At 44.8% G+C, this 27,121-nt stretch overlaps 1 protein-coding gene across 1 annotated transcript in view; it reads right to left on the minus strand.

The window, feature by feature from the left end:
- LOC148478262 (ferroxidase HEPHL1-like) overlaps positions 1-27,121 on the minus strand; it is a 129,489-nt gene that overhangs the window by 37,333 nt on the left and 65,035 nt on the right. The window contains exons 11-15 of the mRNA XM_088455714.1: positions 16,475-16,687; positions 15,559-15,781; positions 2,564-2,703; positions 2,073-2,213; positions 286-392 (exon numbers count right to left, since the gene is read on the minus strand). Of these exons, the coding sequence (XP_088311840.1) occupies positions 286-392; positions 2,073-2,213; positions 2,564-2,703; positions 15,559-15,781; positions 16,475-16,687 (824 nt within the window). The remainder of the gene's footprint in view (positions 1-285; positions 393-2,072; positions 2,214-2,563; positions 2,704-15,558; positions 15,782-16,474; positions 16,688-27,121) is intronic.

The following is a 27,121-nucleotide window of genomic DNA, read 5'->3' on the forward strand; positions in this document are numbered from 1 at the left end:
GGTGCCTTCTACACCTCTTTAATTGTATTAAATTTTATCTTATTTTCTCATATGGGTGTGTAAGTAGCCGCAATCATGTGCTCATCCTTTAATGAGGAATGAACACCTGGACCCACCCAGCTCCTCCCGTCCCCAGCAAATGGCACAAGTATAGCGGGATGCACAAGTTTTCCAGTTCCATAAATGACCTCTAAAGTTACATAATTGCAGACATGAACAGTTTAGCGTAGGAGCGGTGATACTTAACAGCTAAGTATATTGAAGTCAACTTTTTTCTTACTTCACCTTCACAAAATCTTCTTTGGAATAATAAGCCCATGTTATACAGTCTGGGTCCTTACTCCCTGGTCCCGAACTTTCTGGGACATTCCATCTATAAGTGTTTGTTCCTCCTGAAAACACATGTAAATAAAATAAGTGCAAAACAAACCATTAAATCCACATCACCAATAACATGGATGGCAACACCTGCATTAGCTGTCCCTCTATAAAGCCATTAAAGGGACATCAAAGTAAGCCATGGTTGTTCTAAGTTCCAGTCCACAACATGGATTTGTGTTTCTAGGCTGCATTAACCAAAGGAGTTATTATGAAAAGTCTTTTTGCTAAAGGGATGGGAAAAAAGTTCACAAAAGCTATTACCTCTATACTGGACTGTTATATATTGGGTTTGTTATATATATTTGCCATGTTATATTTGTAAAAGCTTAGAAAACATACAGTAAGATGAGAAAAAGGCCCTTGGCGCTAATCATCTTATATGATACAGAGTATATACATTATTTATTATGCAATTATTATTCCTGCTTGCAGACTATTTTCGTATCAGACCATCTGTTGTGGGGACCCTATAGAAACATTGACCTTCAAAAGCACACAGTTTCCTGGAGGACAGACCCCAATAATTCAAGTTATAGGGCCCAAGGGATGGTAGGTAAAAACATATGTAAGCCCCTATTTACTAACGAGTTTTATGACCAAAACTAGTGATAAATGTCACTGTGTATGATAAATGGTGCTCCAGCCAATCAGCTCCTAACTGTCATTTTTCTAACAGTTGACAATTGGGAGCTGATTGGCTGGAGCACCATTATCATACACAGTGATATTTATCACTCGTTCTGGTGATAAAACTTGTTAGTAAATGAGGGCCTAGGGGGCCTATTCATTAAACCTAAAAATTCTCTGGAGATAATTAGCTTTAGAACTCTCATGGAGTTCTAGCTAATTATAGGTGGAATTCATCATTCCACCTCTCCATAAGTATCTATTCCGAAAAGCTGTCATTTTTGCGATGACAGCTTTTCGGGAAATAGATACTTTTCCCTGCCTACACTACCTTATCGCATCTGGAAACAGTGCTGCGCATGCGCTGTTACATCTGTAAAACCAGCGCATGCGCAGCACTGCCTACAGATGCGTTAAGTTTGTGTACCCCCCCCCTCACCCCCTCCCCCCTCCGCTCACCTCCCCCTCCCCCCGACTTACCTGTCCGCGCAGCAGCCTCCGGCTCCGTCCTGCTGGTCTGTCATGTGGTTTCCCAGCAGACCACATGACAGATTAGAAAAAAAAAACTTTTTTTTCTTTCTCTAAACTTTCTTGTGCTCTGCTGGGGAGCACACATGTCCGACCAGCCTCCGGAGCCTGAGGACGGACCAGAGCGCCGGAGAGACTCGTCGGGGGACCTGCACACGCGGATACAGGTAAGTTTCACCTGCTATTCGCCACCTCACAGTGGCGAATAGTAACTGCATCAAATTCCGAAAATTGATAATTTTCGGAATTTGATGAATACCACAATTTCCACATCCCCATACTAATGAATGGGGAGTGTGGAAATTAACGCAGGGGAACTTAGCAAGGAGATATCTGTGATAACTCCTGTGCTAAGTGGCTACATGAATACCAAAATAACGTTATTTAAGGAAAATGTCCTTAAAAACTTTATTTTAGTGTTGATGAATAGGCCCCTAGATCTGTTACATAATGGAGTAATTAGCCTTTAAGGACACATTTACCCCACTATATGCCTATTCCATTTTCAGAGAGTACATTGTATGCTCTTAACTCACCTGGTTGGGTGGCTTGAATCATGTTTCCGCCACCGAGACTCACCACCTGGACACCACGCGCATATATGGAGTATGCCCGTGCGGCATTGTTTTTGAACGCAACTAATATGCTCTCTCCCACTTCTGCTCGTATTAATGGACCTATATAATATACAAGGAAACAATGGTATTATTTATACAGTTTTAAAAGCTCCCAAAGACATCACTGGTATGTATTAGAGATGTAGGCAGACCCCCGTGTTATGGTTTTGGGGATGTTCGTTTGGGAGTGTTAGTTTTCCAGGAAAAACGAACCGAACATCTCTAGTATGTATTATAAGTTTCTAAATAAATTTATCTCAGTCCCTCTGTCTCTTGGAAGATACCTGATAATATTTCTTAAAAGGGAATTTAGACGCTGAGACATGATTCCTAGTAAAAGTTGCCTTGCTGATATAATGTGACACACATCAATTATTTAACACTATTAAAGTTTTTAGTCCCGTTATTACCCAGTATTTCCAGATGTTCCTCCTCTGGGCTCCTCTCCTTCCGCTCCGTGAACTGTCCATCTGTGTATTCCCTGTAAACCACTTTCTTGTACCTAGATCCTATACGTTCCTCTCCGGAACTAACAAAAATGTGTCCAGGGCTGAAACGGACAAAGGAAAAAACCCATAAAAATCGACTATCAATCAAAGAACATAAAATAAGCATCCACAGCATATAGCAAAACTATTACAAAAACAGAACAGAACAGAAAACCAAAATCACAGAGTGGGATAATTATTGCTTTTATCTGATTTTCTTGGTTTTGCGAAACTAAAAGGTATTTTACGATTGTAGGACAAATGTCAATTTGTTATGTTGCCTATTTTGGTGCAAATGCACCTATTTATGCAACCACAAGCTATATGAAGAGTTCATTTTGCAGGTTAGGATTATTTTAATAAGAAAATGGCAGTAATTATGCTTTTTAGTACAGAAAATGCTCTCAATAAATTCATATGTTTTCATTGGTATGCTGGTAAATGTATATTGGCAGAGAGGGGGAGGGAGCATTCAATTATTGACGAAGTACAGTAAGGGCGTAGTTACAGAAATGCGCCTCATACAGGCCACTACAAAGACACAGGTGCGCCTGTCAGGAGACATGGGCCCTCATTCAGAGCCGTACGCTCTGAGCAGAGCGCACGCTCTGAATGAGGGCCGGCCTCCATGAAAATGGAGCGTCCTCCTGGACGCTCGTATAGCTGTGGGTGACCACCCACAGGCTATACGAGCGTGCAGTTTGATGGCCGCGATGGTCTTGACCAGCGCGACCATCGAAACTGCGAGCCGGAGCCTGCGGTTGAGGTTTTCAACCGCAAGCTCCGGAGTGATTTTGGCTCTATCAGGGCCAAAATCACTCCCACTGACATCACTAGTGATGTCAGTGGGCCGGCTTCTGACAGGAGGCGTTCCCGTGGGAACGCCCCCGGCAGGGAGGCACGCCCCCGGCACGCCTACCAAGGGGGGCGTGCTGTCAATCAACATCGACAGCACGCCCCCTTTGATCAGACACAACGAGCGAAGGACTTTCCTTCGCTCGTCACGTCTGGCGCATGCGCACGACGGAGCTCCCTCCGTCGTGCGCATGCTCAGTCCAGAACATCGACCCACTTGCGAGCGGACAGCCGCTTGCGAGTGGGTCTGAATCAGGCCCATAGAACGTCCGGTTACTTAGCTCCTGAGACAAAATCGCACTGATGATGTTGATGATCAGCAGTCGCTTCTGATTGGCTGGATGCATCACTGATACTATTATTAGTGTTGCTGCTGAGATCGATTCACATTATTTATTTGATATTTCCAATTGGAAAGCAGATTCCCATTTGGAAGACAAAATTAGGTTTCTACGTAATTATTCCACATAATGCTGTATTTGCACGAGTATGTGGTTGCACTTTACATTGTAAATGTGGCTTTACTATTTATTAATAACACTGTCCAGACACAGACAGAGGGCCTGATTCAGACCCGGTCGCTAGATGCGTACGCTCGCACTGAGCGTATGCAAAATTTCCAAATTGAGGTCATGGGATGCGATCACTCGCCAAGGCATAAGCACACCCATCTTACCTATACGAGCGATCGCTCTGCGTATGCAGACACCCCTTAGCGTATGTAGAGACGCCCACTGGCACACGTCATCTCCAGGAAGTGTATTAAAACATTGGTACATCGAGGACAATCGGAAGCGATTGCAGCGCTTATGGTTGCCTTACCATACCGCAAGCTCTGCAAGCATTTCAGTGTAGAAAAAAGCCAAGTGACGTGTACTATGATGCTGCCTGTTAATTATGCACGCCTCTGAAACGGCGTTGAAACACTCGGGCACGCCTGCGTTCGCATCGCCAAACCCCCGTTATTAGTGTCCTGCCCCTGTTACCACCCACAAACGGCCTCTCCTGTCACTCATTACACTGGGCTGTCTTTGCAGGGCGAGCGAGCATCATGCGATCGCAGTGAGTAGTTCGCGCATGCGCAGAACGAAGCGTGCGCATGCGTGTACACAGAACATCGGGCCGCTTGCGAGTGCACGCATATAGCGAACGGGTCTGAATCAGGCCCAGACTGTCTTATGTGTATGATACTTCACTAGAGCACTGTATTGTGTATAAACTGGAGATTGAAAATCATTTACTGTTAACACTGTGCAGTCACATCCCCAGGCATAACACCAGGCCCACCCATAGTGGTGACTGTATATCATACTGGCCTTCTCTCCCGTAACCTGCGGGTATATCATACAGGCCTACTCTCCCGAAACCTGCGGGTATATCATACTGGCCTACTCTCCTGAAACCTGCGGGTATATCATACTGGCCTACTCTCCCATAACCTGCGGGTATATCATACTGGCCTACTCTCCCGTAACCTGCGGGTATATCATACTGGCCTACTCTCCCATAACCTGCGGGTATATCATACTGGCCTACTCTCCCGTAACCTGCGGGTATATCATACTGGCCTACTCTCCAGTAACCTGCGGGTATATCATACTGGCCTACTCTCCTGTAACCTGCGGGTTTATCATACTGGCCTACTCTCCCGACGTCTCAGGTAGCCCCCCCCCACCGCACACCCTCGAAGAGTAGGCACTCCTCCAGCATCCCGCCCTCTTCCTAGTGGGCAGAATGGGGAAAATAATTCCAGCAATCCACGGATCCGTGAGGAGGGGGTGGAGCTTAATGATAATCATGTCATTTGGCCCCACCCCCAATTTAAATATGTGCAGCTTGCTTCATTTTTCCGCAAGGGGACAGGGCCTAATGACACAAATAGTCTGGCCCTGCCCCCATCCCCTCCCACCTGCACCTCAAAATGAATAAGGTAGGCAAGGATGCTGTATATGCACATACGCTCCATACTGGACATCATACTACACCACAGTGCTCGTCATACTGCACCATGTTACATATCATACTGCTTGTCTTACTACACCATGCTGCACCACTCTCCATATCATACTGTATGTCTTATTACACCATGCTGCACCACTCTCCATATCATACTGTATGTCTTATTACACCATGCTGCACCACTCTCCATGTCATACTGTATGTCATTACACCATGCTGCACCACTCTCCATGTCATACTGTATGTCTTATTACACGATGCTGCACCACTCTCCATGTCATACTGTATGTCATTACACCATGCTGCACCACTCTCCATATCATACTCTATGTCTTATTACACCATGCTGCACCACTCTCCATGTCATACTGTATGTCTTATTACACCATGCTGCACCACTCTCCATGTCATACTGTATGTCTTATTACACCATGCTGCACCACTCTCCATGTCATACTGTATGTCTTATTACACCTTGCTGCACCACTCTCCATATCATACTGCATGTCTTACTACACCATGCTGCACCACTCTCCATATCATACTGTATGTCTTATTACACCATGCTGCACCACTCTCCATGTCATACTGTATGTCTTATTACACCATGCTGCACCACTCTCCATGTCATACTGTATGTCTTATTACACCATGCTGCACCACTCTCCATGTCATACTGTATGTCATTACACCATGCTGCACCACTCTCCATGTCATACTGTCAGGGGTATTCAATATGGGTGCGATAACATCATTTTTGCGTTAATATCGGAGCTATGACGTCATTATCGCAGGTTTTAGTTTAACACTGTATTCAATATCAAAGACTTATCGCAGTTTTGAAAAGTCTTTGATAAAAAACGTTGATAACTTTTCACAATTGAATAGGTGTCGAAAAAAAGTGCAGAATTGGTATTTAGGGGTGCAGGCTTAAAAAAAATAGCCTGCACCCCTGGGACTGATCAACTGATGACCGGGCCCCAGTGTACTATGGGAGACCAGCTGACCGAAGAGGAGCCATCACCGGAGGGCCCGATCACCGGTCCCTGGAGTCAGGTAAGTAAAAAAAAAATGTTTAATTTTTTTTTACTTTTTTTTACAGTAATCAGCTTGCGGTCTGCTTAGACCACACAGCTGATTACTGGTACCGGCTCCCGCCTCTGCTCTCCCCATTAGAGCAGAGTGGGAGCCCGGTAACCGGGGGAGACCCTGGATAACGCCACCTCCAGGTGGCGTTATTATCACAGGGCTTCCCCCGGTATTTTTTTACAATTTATTTTTAGTAACTTAGGTCGGATCACATTTCCCATTACAATTATGGGAAATGTGATCTGCTTTACTAAAAATAAGTGATACTGGGGGTTGGAGTAGAATTTTACTAATTCTACTCCAATTGCCCTGTAATAACTACAGGTGAAACTAAAATAATGTGAAAAGGGTGTGAAAACACCCTTTTTCAATTTATTTTAGTAAAAATAATGTTAATAAATAGAGCCCTATATGTCTTACTACACTATGCTGCACCACTCTCCATGTCATACTGTATGTCTTACTACACCATGCTGCACCACTCTCCATGTCATACTGCATGTCTTATTACACCATACTGACAACTCTCCATGTCATACTGTATGTCTTATTACACCATGCTGCACCACTCTCCATGTTATACTGCATGTCTTATTACACCATGTTGCACCACTCTCCATGTCATACTGTATGTCTTATTACACCATGCTGCACCACTCTCCATGTCATACTGTATGTCTTATTACACCATGCTGCACCACTCTCCATGTCATACTGTATGTCTTATTACACCATGCTGCACCACTCTCCATGTCATATTGCATGTCTTTTTACACCATGCTTACCACTCTCCATGTCATACTGTATGTCTTATTACACCATGCTGCACCACTCTCCATGTCATACTGTATGTCTTATTACACCATGCTGCACCACTCTTCATGTCATACTGTATGTCTTATTACAATATGCTGCACCACTCTCCATGTCATACTGTATGTCTTATTACACCATGCTGCACCACTCTCCATGTCATACTATATGTCTTATTACATCGTGCTGCACCACTCTCCATGTCATACTGTATGTCTTATTACACCGTGCTGCACCACTCTGCATGTCATACTGTATGTCTTATTACACCGTGCTGCACCACTCTGCATGTCATACTGTATGTCTTATTACACCGTGCTGCACCACTCTCCATGTCTTACTGTATGTCTTACTACACCATGCTGCACCACTCTCCATGTCTTACTGTATGTCTTACTACACCATGCTGCACCACTCTCCATGTCATACTGTATGTCTTATTACACCATGCTGCACCACTCTCCATGTCATACTGTATGTCTTATTACACCATGCTGCACCACTCTCCATGTCATACTGTATGTCTTATTACACCATGCTGCACCACTCTCCATGTCATACACAGGCTATACGAGCGTGCAGTTTGATGGCCGCGATGGTCTTGACCATCGTGACCATCGAAACTGCGAGCCGGAGCCTGCGGTTGAGGTTTTCAACCGCAAGCTCCGGAGTGATTTTGGCTCTATCAGGGCCAAAATCACTCCCACTGACATCACTAGTGATGTCAGTGGGCCGGCTTCTGACAGGAGGCGTTCCCGTGGGAACGCCCCCGGCAGGGAGGCACGCCCCCGGCACGCCTACCAAAGGGGGCGTGCTGTCAATCAACATCGACAGCACGCCCCCTTTGATCAGACACAACGAGCGAAGGACTTTCCTTCGCTCGTCGCGTCTGGTGCATGCGCACGACGGAGCTCCCTCCGTCGTGCGCATGCTCAGTCCAGAACATCGACCCACTTGCGAGCGGACAGCCGCTTGCGAGTGGGTCTGAATCAGGCCCATAGAACGTCCGGTTACTTAGCTCCTGAGACAAAATCGCACTGATGATGTTGATGATCAGCAGTCGCTTCTGATTGGCTGGATGCATCACTGATACTATTATTAGTGTTGCTGCTGAGATCGATTCACATTATTTATTTGATATTTCCAATTGGAAAGCAGATTCCCATTTGGAAGACAAAATTAGGTTTCTACGTAATTATTCCACATAATGCTGTATTTGCACGAGTATGTGGTTGCACTTTACATTGTAAATGTGGCTTTACTATTTATTAATAACACTGTCCAGACACAGACAGAGGGCCTGATTCAGACCCGGTCGCTAGATGCGTACGCTCGCACTGAGCGTATGCAAAATTTCCAAATTGAGGTCATGGGATGCGATCACTCGCCAAGGCATAAGCACACCCATCTTACCTATACGAGCGATCGCTCTGCGTATGCAGACACCCCTTAGCGTATGTAGAGACGCCCACTGGCACACGTCATCTCCAGGAAGTGTATTAAAACATTGGTACATCGAGGACAATCGGAAGCGATTGCAGCGCTTATGGTTGCCTTACCATACCGCAAGCTCTGCAAGCATTTCAGTGTAGAAAAAAGCCAAGTGACGTGTACTATGATGCTGCCTGTTAATTATGCACGCCTCTGAAACGGCGTTGAAACACTCGGGCACGCCTGCGTTAGCATCGCCAAACCCCCGTTATTAGTGTCCTGACCCTGTTACCACCCACAAACGGCCTCTCCTGTCACTCATTACACTGGGCTGTCTTTGCAGGGCGAGCGAGCATCATGCGATCGCAGTGAGTAGTTCACGCATGCGCAGAACGAAGCGTGCACATGCGTGTACGCAGAACATCGGGCCGCTTGCGAGTGCACGCATATAGCGAACGGGTCTGAATTAGGCCCAGACTGTCTTATGTTTATGATACTTCACTAGAGCACTGTATTGTGTATAAACTGGAGATTGAAATCATTTACTGTTAACACTGTGCAGTCACATCCCCAGGCATAACACCAGGCCCACCCATAGTGGTGACTGTATATCATACTGGCCTTCTCTCCCGTAACCTGCAGGTATATCATACTGGCCTACTCTCCCATAACCTGCAGGTATATCATACTAGCCTACTCTCCCGAAACCTGCGGGTATATCATACTGGCCTACTCTCCCATAACCTGCGGGTATATCATACTGGCCTACTCTCCCATAACCTGCGGGTATATCATACTGGCCTACTCTCCCGTAACCTGCGGGTATATCATACTGGCCTACTCTCCCGTAACCTGCGGGTATATCATACTGGCCTACTCTCCCGTAACCTGCGGGTATATCATACTGGCCTACTCTCCCGTAACCTGCGGGTATATCATACTGGCCTACTCTCCCGTAACCTGCGGGTATATCATACTGGCCTACTCTCCCGTAACCTGCGGGTTTATCATACTGGCCTACTCTCCCGACGTCTCAGGTAGCCCCCCCCACACCGCACACCCTCGAAGAGTAGGCACTCCTCCAGCATCCCGCCCACTTCCTAGTGGGCAGAATGGGGAAAATAATTCCAGCAATCCACGGATCCGTGAGGAGGGGGTGGAGCTTAATGATAATCATGTCATTTGGCCCCACCCCCAATTTAAATATGTGCAGCTTGCTTCATTTTTCCGCAAGGGGACAGGGCCTAATGACACAAATAGTCTGGCCCTGCCCCCATCCCCTCCCACCTGCACCTCAAAATGAATAAGGTAGGCAAGGATGCTGTATATGCACATACGCTCCATACTGGACATCATACTACACCACAGTGCTCGTCATACTGCACCATGTTACATATCATACTGCTTGTCTTACTACACCATGCTGCACCACTCTCCATATCATACTGTATGTCTTATTACACCATGCTGCACCACTCTCCATATCATACTGTATGTCTTATTACACCATGCTGCACCACTCTCCATGTCATACTGTATGTCATTACACCATGCTGCACCACTCTCCATGTCATACTGTATGTCTTATTACACGATGCTGCACCACTCTCCATGTCATACTGTATGTCATTACACCATGCTGCACCACTCTCCATATCATACTCTATGTCTTATTACACCATGCTGCACCACTCTCCATGTCATACTGTATGTCTTATTACACCATGCTGCACCACTCTCCATGTCATACTGTATGTCTTATTACACCATGCTGCACCACTCTCCATGTCATACTGTATGTCTTATTACACCTTGCTGCACCACTCTCCATATCATACTGCATGTCTTACTACACCATGCTGCACCACTCTCCATATCATACTGTATGTCTTATTACACCATGCTGCACCACTCTCCATGTCATACTGTATGTCTTATTACACCATGCTGCACCACTCTCCATGTCATACTGTATGTCTTATTACACCATGCTGCACCACTCTCCATGTCATACTGTATGTCATTACACCATGCTGCACCACTCTCCATGTCATACTGTCAGGGGTATTCAATATGGGTGCGATAACATCGTTTTTGCGTTAATATCGGAGCTATGACGTCATTATCACAGGTTTTAGTTTAACACTGTATTCAATATCAAAGACTTATCGCAGTTTTGAAAAGTCTTTGATAAAAAACGTTGATAACTTTTCACAATTGAATAGGTGTCGAAAAAAAGTGCAGAATTGGTATTTAGGGGTGCAGGCTTAAAAAAAATAGCCTGCACCCCTGGGACTGATCACCTGATGACCGGGCCCCAGTGTACTATGGGAGACCAGCTGACCGAAGAGGAGCCATCACCGGAGGCCCGATCACCGGTCCCTGGAGTCAGGTAAGTAAAAAAAAAATTTTTAATTTTTTTTTTCTTTTTTTTACAGTAATCAGCTTGCGGTCTGCTTAGACCACACAGCTGATTACTGGTACCGGCTCCCGCCTCTGCTCTCCCCATTAGAGCAGAGTGGGAGCCCGGTAACCGGGGGAGACCCTGGATAACGCCACCTCCAGGTGGCGTTATTATCACAGGGCTTCCCCCGGTATTTTTTTACAATTTATTTTTAGTAACTTAGGTCGGATCACATTTCCCATTACAATTATGGGAAATGCGATCTGCTTTACTAAAAATAAGTGATACTGGGGGTTGGAGTAGAATTTTACTAATTCTACTCCAATTGCCCTGTAATAACTACAGGTGAAACTAAAATAATGTGAAAAGGGTGTGAAAACACCCTTTTTCACTTTATTTTAGTAAAAATAATGTTAATAAATAGAGCCCTATATGTCTTACTACACCATGCTGCACCACTCTCCATGTCATACTGTATGTCTTACTACACCATGCTGCACCACTCTCCATGTCATACTGCATGTCTTATTACACCATGCTGACCACTCTCCATGTCATACTGTATGTCTTATTACACCATGCTGCACCACTCTCCATGTCATACTGCATGTCTTATTACACCATGTTGCACCACTCTCCATGTCATACTGTATGTCTTATTACACCATGCTGCACCACTCTCCATGTCATACTGCATGTCTTATTACACCATGCTGCACCACTCTCCATGTCATACTGTATGTCTTATTACACCATGCTGCACCACTCTCCATGTCATACTGCATGTCTTTTTACACCATGCTGACCACTCTCCATGTCATACTGTATGTCTTATTACACCATGCTGCACCACTCTCCATGTCATACTATATGTCTTATTACATCATGCTGCACCACTCTCCATGTCATACTGTATGTCTTATTACACCGTGCTGCACCACTCTGCATGTCATACTGTATGTCTTATTACACCGTGCTGCACCACTCTCCATGTCTTACTGTATGTCTTACTACACCATGCTGCACCACTCTCCATGTCATACTGTATGTCTTATTACACCATGCTGCACCACTCTCCATGTCATACTGTGTCTTATTACACCATGCTGCACCACTCTCCATGTCATACTGTATGTCTTATTACACCATGCTGCACCACTCTCCATGTCATACTGTATGTCTTATTACACCATGCTGCACCACTCTCCATGTCATACTGTATGTCATTAGATCATGCTGCACCACTCTCCATGTCAAACTGTATGTCTTACTACACCATGCTGCACCACTCTCCATGTCATACTGTATGTCTTATTACACCATGCTGCACCACTCTCCATGTCATACTGCATGTCTTATTACACCATGCTGCCCCACTCTCCATGTCATACTGCATGTCTTATTACACCATGCTGCACCACTCTCCATGTCATACTGCATGTCTTATTACACCATGCTGCACCACTCTCCATGTCATAATGTATGTCTTATTACGCCATGCTGCACCAATCTCCATGTCATACTGTATGTCTTATTACACCATGCTGCAGCACTCTACATGTCATACTGTATGTCTTATTACACCATGCTGCAGCACTCTCCATGTCATACTGTATGTCTTATTACACCATGCTGCACCACTCTCCATGTCATACTGTATGTCTTATTACATCATGCTGCACCACTCATGTGATACTGTATGTCTTATTACACCATGCTGTACCACTCTCCATGTCATACTGTATGTCTTACTACACCATGCTGCACCACTCTCCATGTCTTACTGCACACCATGCTGCACCACTCTCCATGTCATACTGTTTGTCTTATTACACCATGCTGCACCACTCTCCATGTCATACTGTATGTCTTATTACACCATGCTGCACCACTCTCCATGTCATACTGTATGTCTTATTACACCATGCTGCACCACTCTCCATGTCATACTGTATGTCTTATTACACCATGCTGCACCACTCTCCATGTCATACTGTATGTCATTACATAATGCTGCACCACTCTCCATGTCATACTGTATGTCTTACTACACCATGCTGCACCACTCTCCATGTCATACTGTATGTCTTATTACACCATGCTGCACCACTCTCCATGTCATACTGCATGTCTTATTACACCATGCTGCCCCACTCTCCATGTCATACTGCATGTCTTATTACACCATGCTGCACCACTCTCCATGTCATACTGCATGTCTTATTACACCATGCTGCACCACTCTCCATGTCATAATGTATGTCTTATTACGCCATGCTGCACCACTCTCCATGTCATACTGCATGTCTTATTACACCATGCTGCACCACTCTCCATGTCATAATGTATGTCTTATTACGCCATGCTGCACCAATCTCCATGTCATACTGTATGTCTTATTACACCATGCTGCAGCACTCTACATGTCATACTGTATGTCTTATTACACCATGCTGCAGCACTCTCCATGTCATACTGTATGTCTTATTACACCATGCTGCACCACTCTCCATGTCATACTGTATGTCTTATTACATCATGCTGCACCACTCATGTGATACTGTATGTCTTATTACACCATGCTGTACCACTCTCCATGTCATACTGTATGTCTTACTACACCATGCTGCACCACTCTCCATGTCTTACTGCACACCATGCTGCACCACTCTCCATGTCATACTGTTTGTCTTATTACACCATGCTGCACCACTCTCCATGTCATACTGTATGTCTTATTACACCATGCTGCACCACTCTCCATGTCATACTGTATGTCTTATTACACCATGCTGCACCACTCTCCATGTCTTACTGCACATCATACTGCATGTCACATATCTCGCAACAAATGGGAGGTAAAACTCTTGACCCCATGTGCACGTCCGAAAAGGAAGCGTGACCTGAAGGGGTATGGTCTTGTGTCACACCCAATTTACTTCACTCTTCGGGCCTGCCCAGCATTCCCGGAAATGCTGTGCTGCTCCCCAGGCTAACCCCGCACTATGAACATGCAATGCACATACATCTGCATCTATGCAGAGCAGCAGTATGAGAATGATCCCCCCAACTTTTTTCCTCTGCAGGACTGTCCCCAAATTAGGACATGCTCATAACAGGAAGTGCTTTTGAATCTTAGTATATAAATCACACCAGCATGCTTTGACAAAGACCATTGAAGGGTCGAAACGTGTCGGTGTTTGTACCAAACCAGACCACAGATCTAGGAACTGCATACATTGGAACACTAAGGTTTAACCCCTTGGAAAATATCCGGATTCCCAGGGAACTGTTTATCAAGGGGTCCCAGTGCCTACAGTCTTAGTAGGAGTCTGTTTTACAATGGATGTACTGCACCAAAATCCCGGGTCTGTCCCAGGATTTTTTGCCCAGCATTTTGCCTGGTCGAACCTGGCTTAGACTTTGTTTCCACTGCACCCTCGTCCCGGGTTGCCTCAGTTTATGCTGAACTCAGGTATGCCCAGAAAAACCTGTGGATGTCATTAAAAATTCAAGCCATTTTTAATGACATCCTTTATTATTTATTATTATATTTTTTTTATTATTTATTTAATTTAATTTTTATTATTATCAATTTGATTTATTATTTATTTAATTATTATTTTTTATTTTATTTTATTAAATTTTTAATGACATCCTTTATTCAGGCATCTCCTCTGATCTCTGGGTGATTACATCAGCAGCCAGCACCGTGGAAGGGCCAATCAGTGGTTTTTGCAATTACCTGGGTCAAAAATCCCAGGAAGAGCTGTTTCCACTGCATTGTTACCGGGTTTTACCCGTTAAAAACCCTGCTCGATACCGGGAAGAAATCTTGGGTCAGTAGACCCGGAATTTTTCCTTGGAGCCGTTTCCACTGAGCCGCGTCCTGGGTAGACACATCAATTACCAGGGTTTTTTAGGCAGTGGAAAAGGGGTATTACTTATTCCCTTATTTTAAGGGCATGTATTTGTCTACACTAAACTGTTCCCTTATTTTAAGTGTAAATTTTAATGATTAGTCTCCACTCGATTGTTCATTGTGATCTCACTTGTGTTCAAGGGTTAATTTATTTTGATGTCTATGTAATTTGTTTAATAAACAAGACTGTTTTACAATTAACCTGGTATCATAGATTCATTAACAGGGGCACATAATTTCTGGAACTTTATATAATTCCTTAATGTTTGGGTAATATTACAGTTACCATATACCATTTACAGTTCATACATAGCACTAAGGATGTGAAACACCTATCGTGCTTTCATTTGTTATATTTTAGTGCAATGGTGACAGGACTAAGGTAACCATCAGCTGCTATGGGAGTGGCGCCCAATAGTGCCTGAATCCTTTTAAAACTCAAACCTGTCTGGTTCTTGTGCAGGATCAGTGATGTTATGTTTCTGAAATTCCCAATCCCTAGAGGGGGAATAGTCCCATTCCACCTCCTCTGCTGCGATGAAATAGGTTCTCATGGTTCCATATTGGTGTCCCTCCGTAGTGGCGTTATCACATGCCTGTACCGTATACATGTGTTTCATCCCACTGATATAATGATCCACAGTCTGACAGCCCACTTCAAACACACCTGATAAAGGGACATGTCTAGCATTAGTATGATTTGCATCATAAAATAACTGACTTACATTATGCAGACATGTAGCTGGCCAACTGTTCAGCACTCTGGCCACAGGGCTGGATCTTGCCCGGTGCCGCTGGGTCCTGCTAGTGTGACAGGAAGATAATTGCACACACAGGCCAATGGTGATCTTTTCCAGAGCTCACAATTGCCCTAGCAGCATTGTGCATAACCAGGAAACACATGGGATATGCTGGTGCCCCCTTGTGTCCCGCCTTAGTTCCCCTCCTCCCATCATGTCTCTGTTCCATGCAGCCATGTTCAACTTCTCACTATCACCACCACACAAGTGGACGGGCCACTGCCTTCTAAAAGATTAGCACACTCATCTCCTGAAATACTTTTGCGCTGCTGTGAACATTCTGAAGGTCTGATTGGCTGCAGGTTGTTCCTTCTCTGCCCACTTCAAAATAGGGTACACATGAATGAACAGACCCTAGTCAAATGCACCCTATAAATCAGTACAATCCTACCATCCATGAGCCCATTTAGGCAACCTAATCTGTCAGGCCCTTCCTCTTTGCCCCTGGAGCTGTTATGCTTATTATGAAACTCAATAACTATACACCAAATGTACTAACAGATTATAGGGTGTTGCTGGCTGGTTAGTACATGGATGTCCGATATGATGCACGGTCATACCTGCTTCTTCTGGCCGCATGTACGCCGTGACTGCTGTGTGCGGGAACAGACTGACGGTGTCTCTGGTATTTCCGGCCAGGTTAAGAGTATTTCCTTGGAAGTAGGTCCCATGTATGTCAATCTCTGTGCCCAGTCCAAGCAGGTGCCAGGAGACATTGTCCGACCGGCACATAACAAGACCGGGGAGGTTTCCAAACATGTAGCCATTTACAGCTGTAGAGTAACACAGAACACAACTTATCAACATGTGATACTTGTATATACTATGGGGCTGATTCACTACGGATCGCAACTGCGTATGAAGTTGCGATTACACATGCAGTTCAACTGTGATAATATGCTAATTCATTGCAAACGCTATCCTATCGCAGCACTACACAAGGACGCCAACTTTACTTAGCACACATCCGTAATGTTTAGCAAGACTGCGAAACCATCGGTACAATCGCAGCCTCATATACACTTGCACAAGTCCTGACCTTACTCAGAAATTTCTAACCTCATCACACGCTATGAGGCCTCAGGCTGCATAGGGCGACGCAGTGGCTAATTTATGCACACCCCGCACTGGGACGCCTGCTTTTCACAGACCACTTCCCCGTCACCTCTCACAAATGGCACTTTCTATCAATCACTCTGCGATGGATCTGCGTAGTCACTGCGATCGCAGCGGCCGACGCAGTTGCGTACGATAGTAAATCAGGCCCTATGTCTCTAGTCTAATCACACATTTTTGGGGGTAGATTTATTAAAGCTTCTAAAAAGTAAAAGTGGAGGAGTTGCCAATTTCAACCAATCAGGTTCTAGATACACAATCATTTATCTATTGCAGTCTAGTAGTAAATTATCGGTAGAATCTAGATGGTTGCAATGGGCAACAGCTCCACTTTTTCTTTTTGGAGGTTTCAGAAGAAAATAAATTAAACAAATGTACGATAGTGACACAATGCCCCCAAAAATTGTACCCGTTAAACTGAGAAGCATTTCAAGAGTAAGGTAAAAAAAAATTAAATTAATAAAGATGTTTGTCCTAAAGTTATAGAAAGGATGAATACTGAAGTGACATTTGATGATATATATGTACTATTGTGATAGGACCATATCGGGTTAATAGTAAGCACCAGCGGATTGTGCATGTGAGGCCACAGAGTAAAGCTTAACCAGGCTTGCAGGTTTATTGCAGTACAGCGGTACTCACAGTACTCAATGATAACAGTGGAGTATGTAGCGGACCATCCGGTCAAGAAAAACCAGCGGTAACAGAGTTATAATGGAGATAAATCAGGTATCTCACCGGAGTTAATTGCCACACAGCTGTGCGCTACTGCGACGCTCAAACACAGTAAAGATGGCGCAGGCGCTCATGCGCTGTTGCATCCTCAGCAGCTATCCTATTAAAGGATGCCTATGTCTCAGTAAAGGCGATGTGGAGATAGCAATGTGGATCGCACTTCATTCCAACAGTTTTACTCTTTCCATCGTGTTCCAAAAAGTGAAATTGGGGTATGCGCAAGGGTATACTGTATTAGATGTATTCTTGAGACTAAATGTACAATTTGAAAAGTACCTCAATTTCTGTAAACGTAATAAATGTAATCCCAGACTCGGGCCTTTAATGAAAACTGCTAGATTAAATGAAATACAGAATAGGTTTCCATTAGGGATGCTATTTGTGAGACGTACTAAGCTCAGGTAGCTCCCATGGTCTACCTTTCGCACAACTTACCTGTAGTGGCGATGGATGCTTGCAGAAGCGTGGTCTGATGACCGAGCATGCGCAGTAGCGTGGCCGTACCCCAAAGCATGGAAGTAGAGTTATTGCATTAGCGATCACTTTACTTTTACACATCGCAGCCTCTGTCCGTGGATGTGTTTTTTAATACATTCCATCGATACATAATTTCTTATTGCCGCGGTCAGTAATAATACTAATTAGGTCTGAAATCCATTGAATAATAAACATGCACCCAAGTGCCTTACACCTACAGATATGCCAAATGGTCCAACCGCTTTGATGATCCCGAATATGGTACAATCAACCATGGACCCTGATTCGGACTTGCAGATCGAAAAAGAGGTCATGCATTAGCAGTACGCCATTTGAGATCGAGGCTGACCAATCGCATTTGAGGCTCATTGTTTGAGATTTGGGGGTCTATGTACTAAGTAGTGATAAGAGACAGAGTGAAAAGTGATAAGTAATAAGGTGCCAGCCAATCAGCTCCCAACTGTCACCTCACAGGCTGTGTTTGAAAAATGACAGTTGGGAGCTGACTGGCTGGCACTTATCACAGACTTATCACTTTTCACTCTTGGTTTTCTGCTCGCATCATTTTATACACAACACCAAGGATGGGGCCGGTGCAAATCCGAGCACTGATAGTGATGGCGGCAAGTTTTTACATCTCTGAGTACAAACAGAGAGACGCATTTATTTCCGAGCTTTAATTATGTGCAACTCTAAATCAGGTCCAATATCCAATTAGATGTGAAAAGGAAAAGTTTTCACAATTGAAAACTTATCACAGCTATGCGCGCTTCCGATTATCGGGCGATCCTATTGCAATTCGCATGATAATTCTTGCATAGATGACAAGCTACAAGAAAATAGGGAAATACTTCTGTACCTCAAAAAAAGGTAAACTAATATTGTAGTATAGGTATAGCATAGTATAGTATAGTATACTAGTGTGTTAGTGGACATAATCAAAGGGTTTGGGGTTCATACATTGTGTCAAATGGCTGTAATACATTGAAATAATTAAAGAAAGTAAGTATTTTTGGCCAAAATAAATGCTGTAGTTAAATTAGGGTTAGACTAAAATGGCTGTAAGTATATTACATTTTACAGCACTTTTTAAAAAAAATTTAAAAATACACCTGGTGCAGCTTCCTGCAATGATTAAAACACCTATCCCATCCATGCAACCTCGCAATAAACCTGTCCTACTACTTTAAGCCCCTTTATCTTCACTTTTTCACCCTAAAAATGACCGGTCATTATTGACCAAATTAAGCTAATTGAAAAATAATTTTTAGCTAAATAGTCATTAACCACTTAACTGTCTACTTTTTTTCATTTGTTTTTAATAAAAACTGCTCAGAAATTGTAGTTTTTTTTTTTTTAATGAGTGAATTAGGTGAAGAAAATCTATTTCAACTTATCCAAAATGATTTCATAAAAATAACGAAAGACACTGGGGGAGGGTGCAGGGATGCAGGGGGACCGGAAGGTCCCTCTGAGAGCAGCAGCTGCGGGAAGATTCTCTCCCTGCAGCCGCTCACACTGTTTATCTGACTGGTAGAATTATTGTGACCAGATCAGATAACGCACTGCCTGGTGTAGACGGATAAATGTGACCATGCCAGGCCAGTGGTTACAGAGGGTGTCCTAGTGGTTCTGCACCAAGTCTGACATTTTCAACCAAAAATAAGGGTTTTGCACAACTTATCACCTGTGCCAGGGTCCCAGAAAAAGAATTGCGATAACTGCGATACAAGAATTTGCACCCACATAATCGCCGGCTAATAGGATAGCCCGATATCCATTTTTGGTAAAAAGTTTTCACCAGTGCAAACTTTTCAGGGCAAAGCTGGTTATCGCTGCTAATAGGATATCCCCCTCAGACTGCAACCATTTGAATTACTTTTACTCATGCCGCAGTGACATCACTAGTTTCTAGGGCCTTCTTAGGGCTATTGAGTCTTCCCACAAAATCTGCAATGTGCCTAGGGGACCAATGGTGAATACACCTAAATGTGCCAAGAGCCATTCTTGTTATAACTGACAAACAAGGATAAACAGCGCTCTGGTATTAAAAATCAATTATATATTTTAATATAGGTATATAAGTAGTAACCCTTGATCGACATAAATAGCATATAATCATAAAAAGTATATAAACACATAGTACACATCTTGCATTATTCTCTCAGAAATTTGTCCTGATCATGTAATAGAACCAGTTCATATGTCCATGTAGAATTATGGTGAATTGTAAATTAATGTCCAGCCAGATAATTACCCAGTCCAGTATCCACTTGGGTCAGGGAACACGGGCCACTGGGTCCAGGGGGGCCCCGCACCGCACACCCTGCACCCATAATATTACTTACCTCTCCGGAGTCCCACATCGGCGCGGGGGTCCTGCGCTGTAAAATGACTGGAAAATGGTCGTGGCGGGCATTTTCCCATCGTTTGCGCATGCGCAGTACAGGGAAAATGGCTGCCGTGGCCATTTTCCCGGTGACCTGTGCATTCATTATAGACTCTGGGCACACTCTAGTGCCCAGAGTCTCTAACTACGGTGCTGGCCGCGCACAGCTCAGTGCGCTGCCGGGCATAGAGGAAGGGGTCCGTGTCGGAGACTGCACACGGGCCCCCTCCTCTCTAGAAATGCCCCTGACTTGGGTATGGGGTCCATTCATGATGCAGATAGTATATGCACAGAAATTCCCCAATTTCAGGTGTGTAGGCTTAATAGGACAGGTCCAGTGTCCAAATATACCAGGGTCCAGTTAGCAGTTCAGCAATTCGCGCAATAGGTCCCCAGGGCACAGGTCCAATAGTAAGTAGGTAAGGTGATAATCATCCGCTGTCCACAGCAATGTAGTGGACAGCGTAATTTGAGATCAGGAAGAGTATTGCAAGGTGTAACAGCCAATGAGGGAAGGTAGGCAAGTATGTGTAAATGGTCCCATGGTACCAATGCTGACTCAGAGCTGAAGGGGTATCGATGGCGCAGAGAATACCGCTGAGCAAGTTGTGTTACACAGGTATGATCGCATGTATACTTCTGTAATGCAGACTGTTGCCATTTCTGCTAAATGTGTGAAATGTACTGTACTGTCTTCAGAGGTTTTCTGATTGCACTTTTATTTCAAAGCAAGATGTTAGCACAAATCACTGAGATTACAATAAAGAATGCTACACATGCCCCTCACCTTTACCTTTACATTTGGTTACAAAATATGTTTGTTTTTTAATAAACTGTAAGTGTACACTCTACATTTCTTTGTCATAGGGGCACTATCGGATGGCTAATGGATAGCTGCGATCGGTGAAAAACAGGGATTTTTCGCCAATTATCCCCATTTTTCGCCAATGTTTTTTTTCACCCTAACCTATTATTTCGGTCAAAATAATAAGATAGTTCTCACGAAAAGCGATAAGCTCGCGGACCTCTGTGTTTACGCCATTTGGGTGGTGAAAAAATGGCACTTATCGTGGATTATTTTTCTGGACACATCAGGTCCAGAAGAATATCCACGATAAGTTCCGGCGTTGAGCGGCACTTTGAGGATAATTGTATAGCCCCGCCGCGATGAATTGGCAGCACTACTTTAGCGCTGCTAATTGGATACCTCTAATAATATCATTACTTTGAATATAGGCTTATTTTGTTGTTATACTGTAGTATGTATAAACCAAAACTTTTATAAAAAAGCCTAGATAATATGTCAGTATACTATTAAATGTCATGCTTATATAATCGTACAAACAAGGTAGAATTAGGGGTTTTTAAACCAAAAAACACAGACCTGAGTGTGTGCCAATTTTTTTTTAATATTATTTCTGTTAAGTTGTGTTTAAATGATAAATTGACATTAAATAATTAAAAAAAAAACATAAGCATTGGGCTTTTTCCATACAAGAGTTTCTAGAAGGATTTGTTACACACTTGCAGATGTGTGATGGGGTTGATGCTGCACCAAATGTTCCTCCTCCACTTCCTCCAACACAATAATCACCTCCATATGTGTCTGCCAGAACTTCTACAGACCCAACATATGATGGCAACATACCAGTGCCAGATATTAGTAAGAGGGATGCACATCGAAGAGGCAATGTCCAGATTTCATAGTAGTCCAAAGTTCAAGCAGATCATGGAATGATCTGGATTGAAATGACCAAAAAAGTTCATACTGCACAATGACACTTAGCAGCAGACTCAGAACCTGACTTTTCCTGGATCTGGTTGGACCATCGTGTACCCTGCCCAGTGATGGTTCCTGGCTGGGCAGGGCAGAGGTCCACCTCTTGGGAGCTTGAACTTGGGCCAGGTAGTCTTTCTTTTATCTTCCTCAGATCTTGGTGAATTTCCCTTATGCTGGTTACACACTGGTTGATATATTGGCCGATCAATTGATCCGCCAATATATCTGCTGGCCGTCGTCCAGTGTGTACAGACGATATGTCTGTTCACAGACATCTCGCATTGGCTGTGCTGCACAGCTGATGGACAGATATGTCTGCGGACTGCCCGTACACATACAGCAGCAGCCGCGGGAAGGGGGACAGCCCTGTCCCTGAACCGTCTCCCTGCCAGCGGGACCCGCGGCTGCTAGAACGGAGGTTCTCTTCCGAATACTGGTCTGGATCGTGTCATGCATTGACTCAATGGCTGCAGGCAGCTTTGCAATTTCGTCCTTGCAGATATGCAAATGCAGCAGGAGGTGTATGACACCCCCTGCTGCATTTGCGATCCCAGCACTGTGGCTGAGGTCGCAGGCTGGGATCACCATTGTGACCGGTGGACGGCGCTGGGCCACCAGCCAGCTGAGTAAGCCTCACCTTTCTCAGGCTGGCCAGCTTGTGAGGCCAGGAAACGTTGACGCAGTCCCTGGCCTTGCCACTCCCGGAAAACGGGGTGGACACGCCACTGTTTCCGAGAACGCCACCCATCCCTCCGCACTGCCCCTTACATGCCTCTGCCTGTCAATCAGGCAGAGGCATCAAAGGAATACAAATTTACCTCGCGCTTAATGAGACACCTGGATTTCAGTAAATCAAGTATCTCAAGCATCAAAGGGGCTGTGTGCAATTACGCAGGACCCTTTCTGACCACTCGCAGAATGGGTGCTGCGCATGCATGCACTGCTGAATCAGCCCCTATACACACAGCAAAAAAATAAACACACATATTAGACACATAACTTGTATTAAATTAATTTAAAACAATACATTTTAATTGTAAAAAATATGGAGTTTTATCTATCTATCTATCTATCTATCTATCTATCTATCTCATATCTATCTATCTATCTCATATCTATCTTATCTATCTCATATCTATCTATCTCATATCTATCTATCTATGTCATATCTATCTTATCTATCTATCTATCTCATATCTATCTATCTCATATCTATCTTATCTATCTATCTATAGATCTATCTATCTATCTGTCTATCTCATATCTATCTATCTCATATCTATCTTATCTATCTCATATCTATCTATCTCATATCTATCTTATCTATCTCATATCTATGTTATCTATCTCATATCTATCTTATCTATCTCATATCTATCTATCTTATATCTATCTATCTCATATCTATGTTATCTATCTACCTATCTATCTCATATCTATCTTATCTATCTCATATCTATCTATCTATCTATCTCATATCTATCTATCTATCTCATATCTATCTCATATCTATCTATCTCATATCTATCTATCTATGTCATATCTATCTTATCTATCTATCTATCTCATATCTATCTATGTCATATCTATCTTATCTATCTATCTATAGATCTATCTATCTATCTGTCTATCTCATATCTATCTATCTCATATCTATCTTATCTATCTCATATCTATCTATCTCATATCTATCTTATCTATCTCATATCTATGTTATCTATCTCATATCTATCTTATCTATCTCATATCTATCTATCTTATATCTATCTATCTCATATCTATGTTATCTATCTACCTATCTATCTCATATCTATCTTATCTATCTCATATCTATCTATCTATCTATCTATCTATCTCATATCTATCTTATCTATCTTATCTATCTCATATATATCTATCTATCTTATCTATCTCAGGGCTCGAAGTGAGGCAGTATACAGCGGTATACCATACCGCCACTTCAGCCTGTGTTCCAACTCCCGCTTGGCAGTAGGCACTGGGAGCAAAGAGCAGCTGCTGGAGATCCCTTAGCAGTGCTGGCCTGACCGAGCAGCAGGAGACTGGTCCCGACTCCCGAGTCCCCCGACTCTCGAAGCGAGGACACAGTGCTACACAAACCAGGCGCCGGTCGTGAACAAATCACAGACCGGCAGCCAATAAAAAAATAAATAAATCTTTAAATCTGTTGGCAGCCGCTAGCCAATCACGGCTTACGGATCAGCAGCCAATCAGAAGCAGCTACGTTGCTGCATCTGATTGGCTACTGGTCCATGCTGTGATTGCTTCACAGCCAATGCCAAGTCGTCCAAAAGCCTGGAGGGAGGATGGTTGCTGAGCCGCCTGTCGCCTGTGGAGCCCCACTGCCAGCCTGGGGGGGGAGGAGGACTCGGAGAAGCCGGACTCTGCCCGCGCCGACTCCACACAAGAAATGAGAGGTACTGTGGGTGAGAGAGGTAGTAGCAGGTAGGCAGTTTGAGGTGCTGGGGGAGGGTGGACTGTAGTGGGTAGTGTGAGGTGCAGGGGGAGGGTGGACTGAAGTGGGTAGTGAGAGGTGCTGGGGGTGGGTGGACTGAAGTGGGTAGTGTGAGGTGCAGGGCTTTGGGAGAGGAAGTGGGTAGTGTGAGGTGCAGGGGGAGGGTGGACTGAAGTGGGTAGTGAGAGGTGCTGGGGAGGGAGGACTGAAGTGGGTAGTGTGAGGTGCTGGGGGTGGGTGGACTGAAGTGGGTAGTGTGAGGTGCAGGGGGAGGGTGGACTGAAGTGGGTAGTGTGAGGTGCTGGGGGAGGGTGGACTGAAGTGGGTAGTGTGAGGTGCTGGGGGTGGGTGGACTGAAGTGGGTAGTGTGAGGTGCTGGAGGAGGGTGGACTGAAGTGGGTAGTGTGAGGTGCAGGGGGAGGGTGGACTGAAGTGGGTAGTGTGAGGTGCAGGGGGTGGGTGGACTGAAGTGGGTAGTGTGAGGTGCAGGGCTTTGGGAGAGGAAGTGGGTAGTGTGAGGTGCAGGGGGAGGGTGGACTGAAGTGGGTAGTGAGAGGTGCTGGGGAGGGAGGACTGAAGTGGGTAGTGTGAGGTGCTGGGGGTGGGTGGACTGAAGTGGGTAGTGTGAGGTGCAGGGGGAGGGTGGACTGAAGTGGGTAGTGTGAGGTGCTGGGGGAGGGTGGACTGAAGTGGGTAGTGTGAGGTGCTGGGGGTGGGTGGACTGAAGTGGGTAGTGTGAGGTGCTGGGGGTGGGTGGACTGAAGTGGGTAGTGTGAGGTGCTGGAGGAGGGTGGACTGAAGTGGGTAGTGTGAGGTGCAGGGGGAGGGTGGACTGAAGTGGGTAGTGTGAGGTGCAGGGGTGGGTGGACTGAAGTGGGTAGTGTGAGGTGCTGGAGGAGGGTGGACTGAAGTGGGTAGTGTGAGGTGCAGGGGGAGGGTGGACTGAAGTGGGTAGTGTGAGGTGCAGGGCTTTGGGAGAGGAAGTGGGTAGTGTGAGGTGCAGGGGGAGGGTGGACTGAAGTGGGTAGTGAGAGGTGCTGGGGAGGGAGGACTGAAGTGGGTAGTGTGAGGTGCTGGGGGTGGGTGGACTGAAGTGGGTAGTGTGAGGTGCAGGGGGAGGGTGGACTGAAGTGGGTAGTGTGAGGTGCTGGGGGAGGGTGGACTGAAGTGGGTAGTGTGAGGTGCTGGGGGTGGGTGGACTGAAGTGGGTAGTGTGAGGTGCAGGGGGAGGGTGGACTGAAGTGGGTAGTGTGAGGTGCAGGGGGAGGGTGGACTGAAGTGGGTAGTGTGAGGTGCTGGGGGAGGGTGGACTGAAGTGGGTAGTGTGAGGTGCTGGGGGTGAGTGGACTGAAGTGGGTAGTGTGAGGTGCAGGGGGAGGGTGGACTGATGTGGGTAGTGTGAGGTGCTGGTGGAGGGTGGACTGAAGTGGGTAGTGTGAGGTGCAGGGCTTTGGGAGAGGAAGTGGGTAGTGTGAGGTGCTGGGGGAGGGTGGACTGAAGTGGGTAGCATGAGTTGCAGGGCTTTGGAGAAGGAAGATGGTAGTGTGAGGTGCAGGAGGTAGATGGAGGTAAGCAGGCAGTGTGAGCTAAGCGGGTAGTGTGAGGTGCAGGGGGCGGGAGAGGGAAGCAACCTGCAGGTAGTCCGTAAGGCTTGGGGGGGGGGGGGGGGTTAACAAAATGTCCATACCCCCACTTCAAAATTCCCACTTCGAGCACTGATCTATCTCATATCTATCTATCTATCTATCGCATATCTATCTATCTATCTACCTAATATCTATCTTATCTATCTATCTATCTATCTATCTATCTATCTATCTATCTCATATCTATCTATCTATCGCATATCTATCTTATCTATCTATCTATCTCATATATATCTATCTAATATCTAACTATCTATCTATCTCATATCTATCATATCTATCTCATGTCTATCTATCTATCTATCTCATATCTATCTATCTATCTATCTATCTCTATTTCTCTATCTATGGGCCGTATTCAATTTGAAGCGAAAAGCTGTTTTCGCATGTTTTTGGCGAAAACTTTTCGCTGATGACGTCATTTTCGCCTGTTTTGGTTTTACTCCGTATTCAATTTGGAAGACTTTCTGCCTAGGCGGAAAGTCAATGCAATGTAATAGGCGGAAAAGTTTCGCCTATATATACCAGGCGGAAAAAAGTGCAGAATTGGGGTTTTGGGGTGCAATGTTGTGGGAATCCCTGTGCAGCCTT

Source organism: Taudactylus pleione, unplaced genomic scaffold (assembly GCF_031769625.1).
Source record: "Taudactylus pleione unplaced genomic scaffold, aTauple2 ptg000667l, whole genome shotgun sequence".
Taxonomy (NCBI): Eukaryota; Metazoa; Chordata; class Amphibia; order Anura; family Myobatrachidae; genus Taudactylus; species Taudactylus pleione.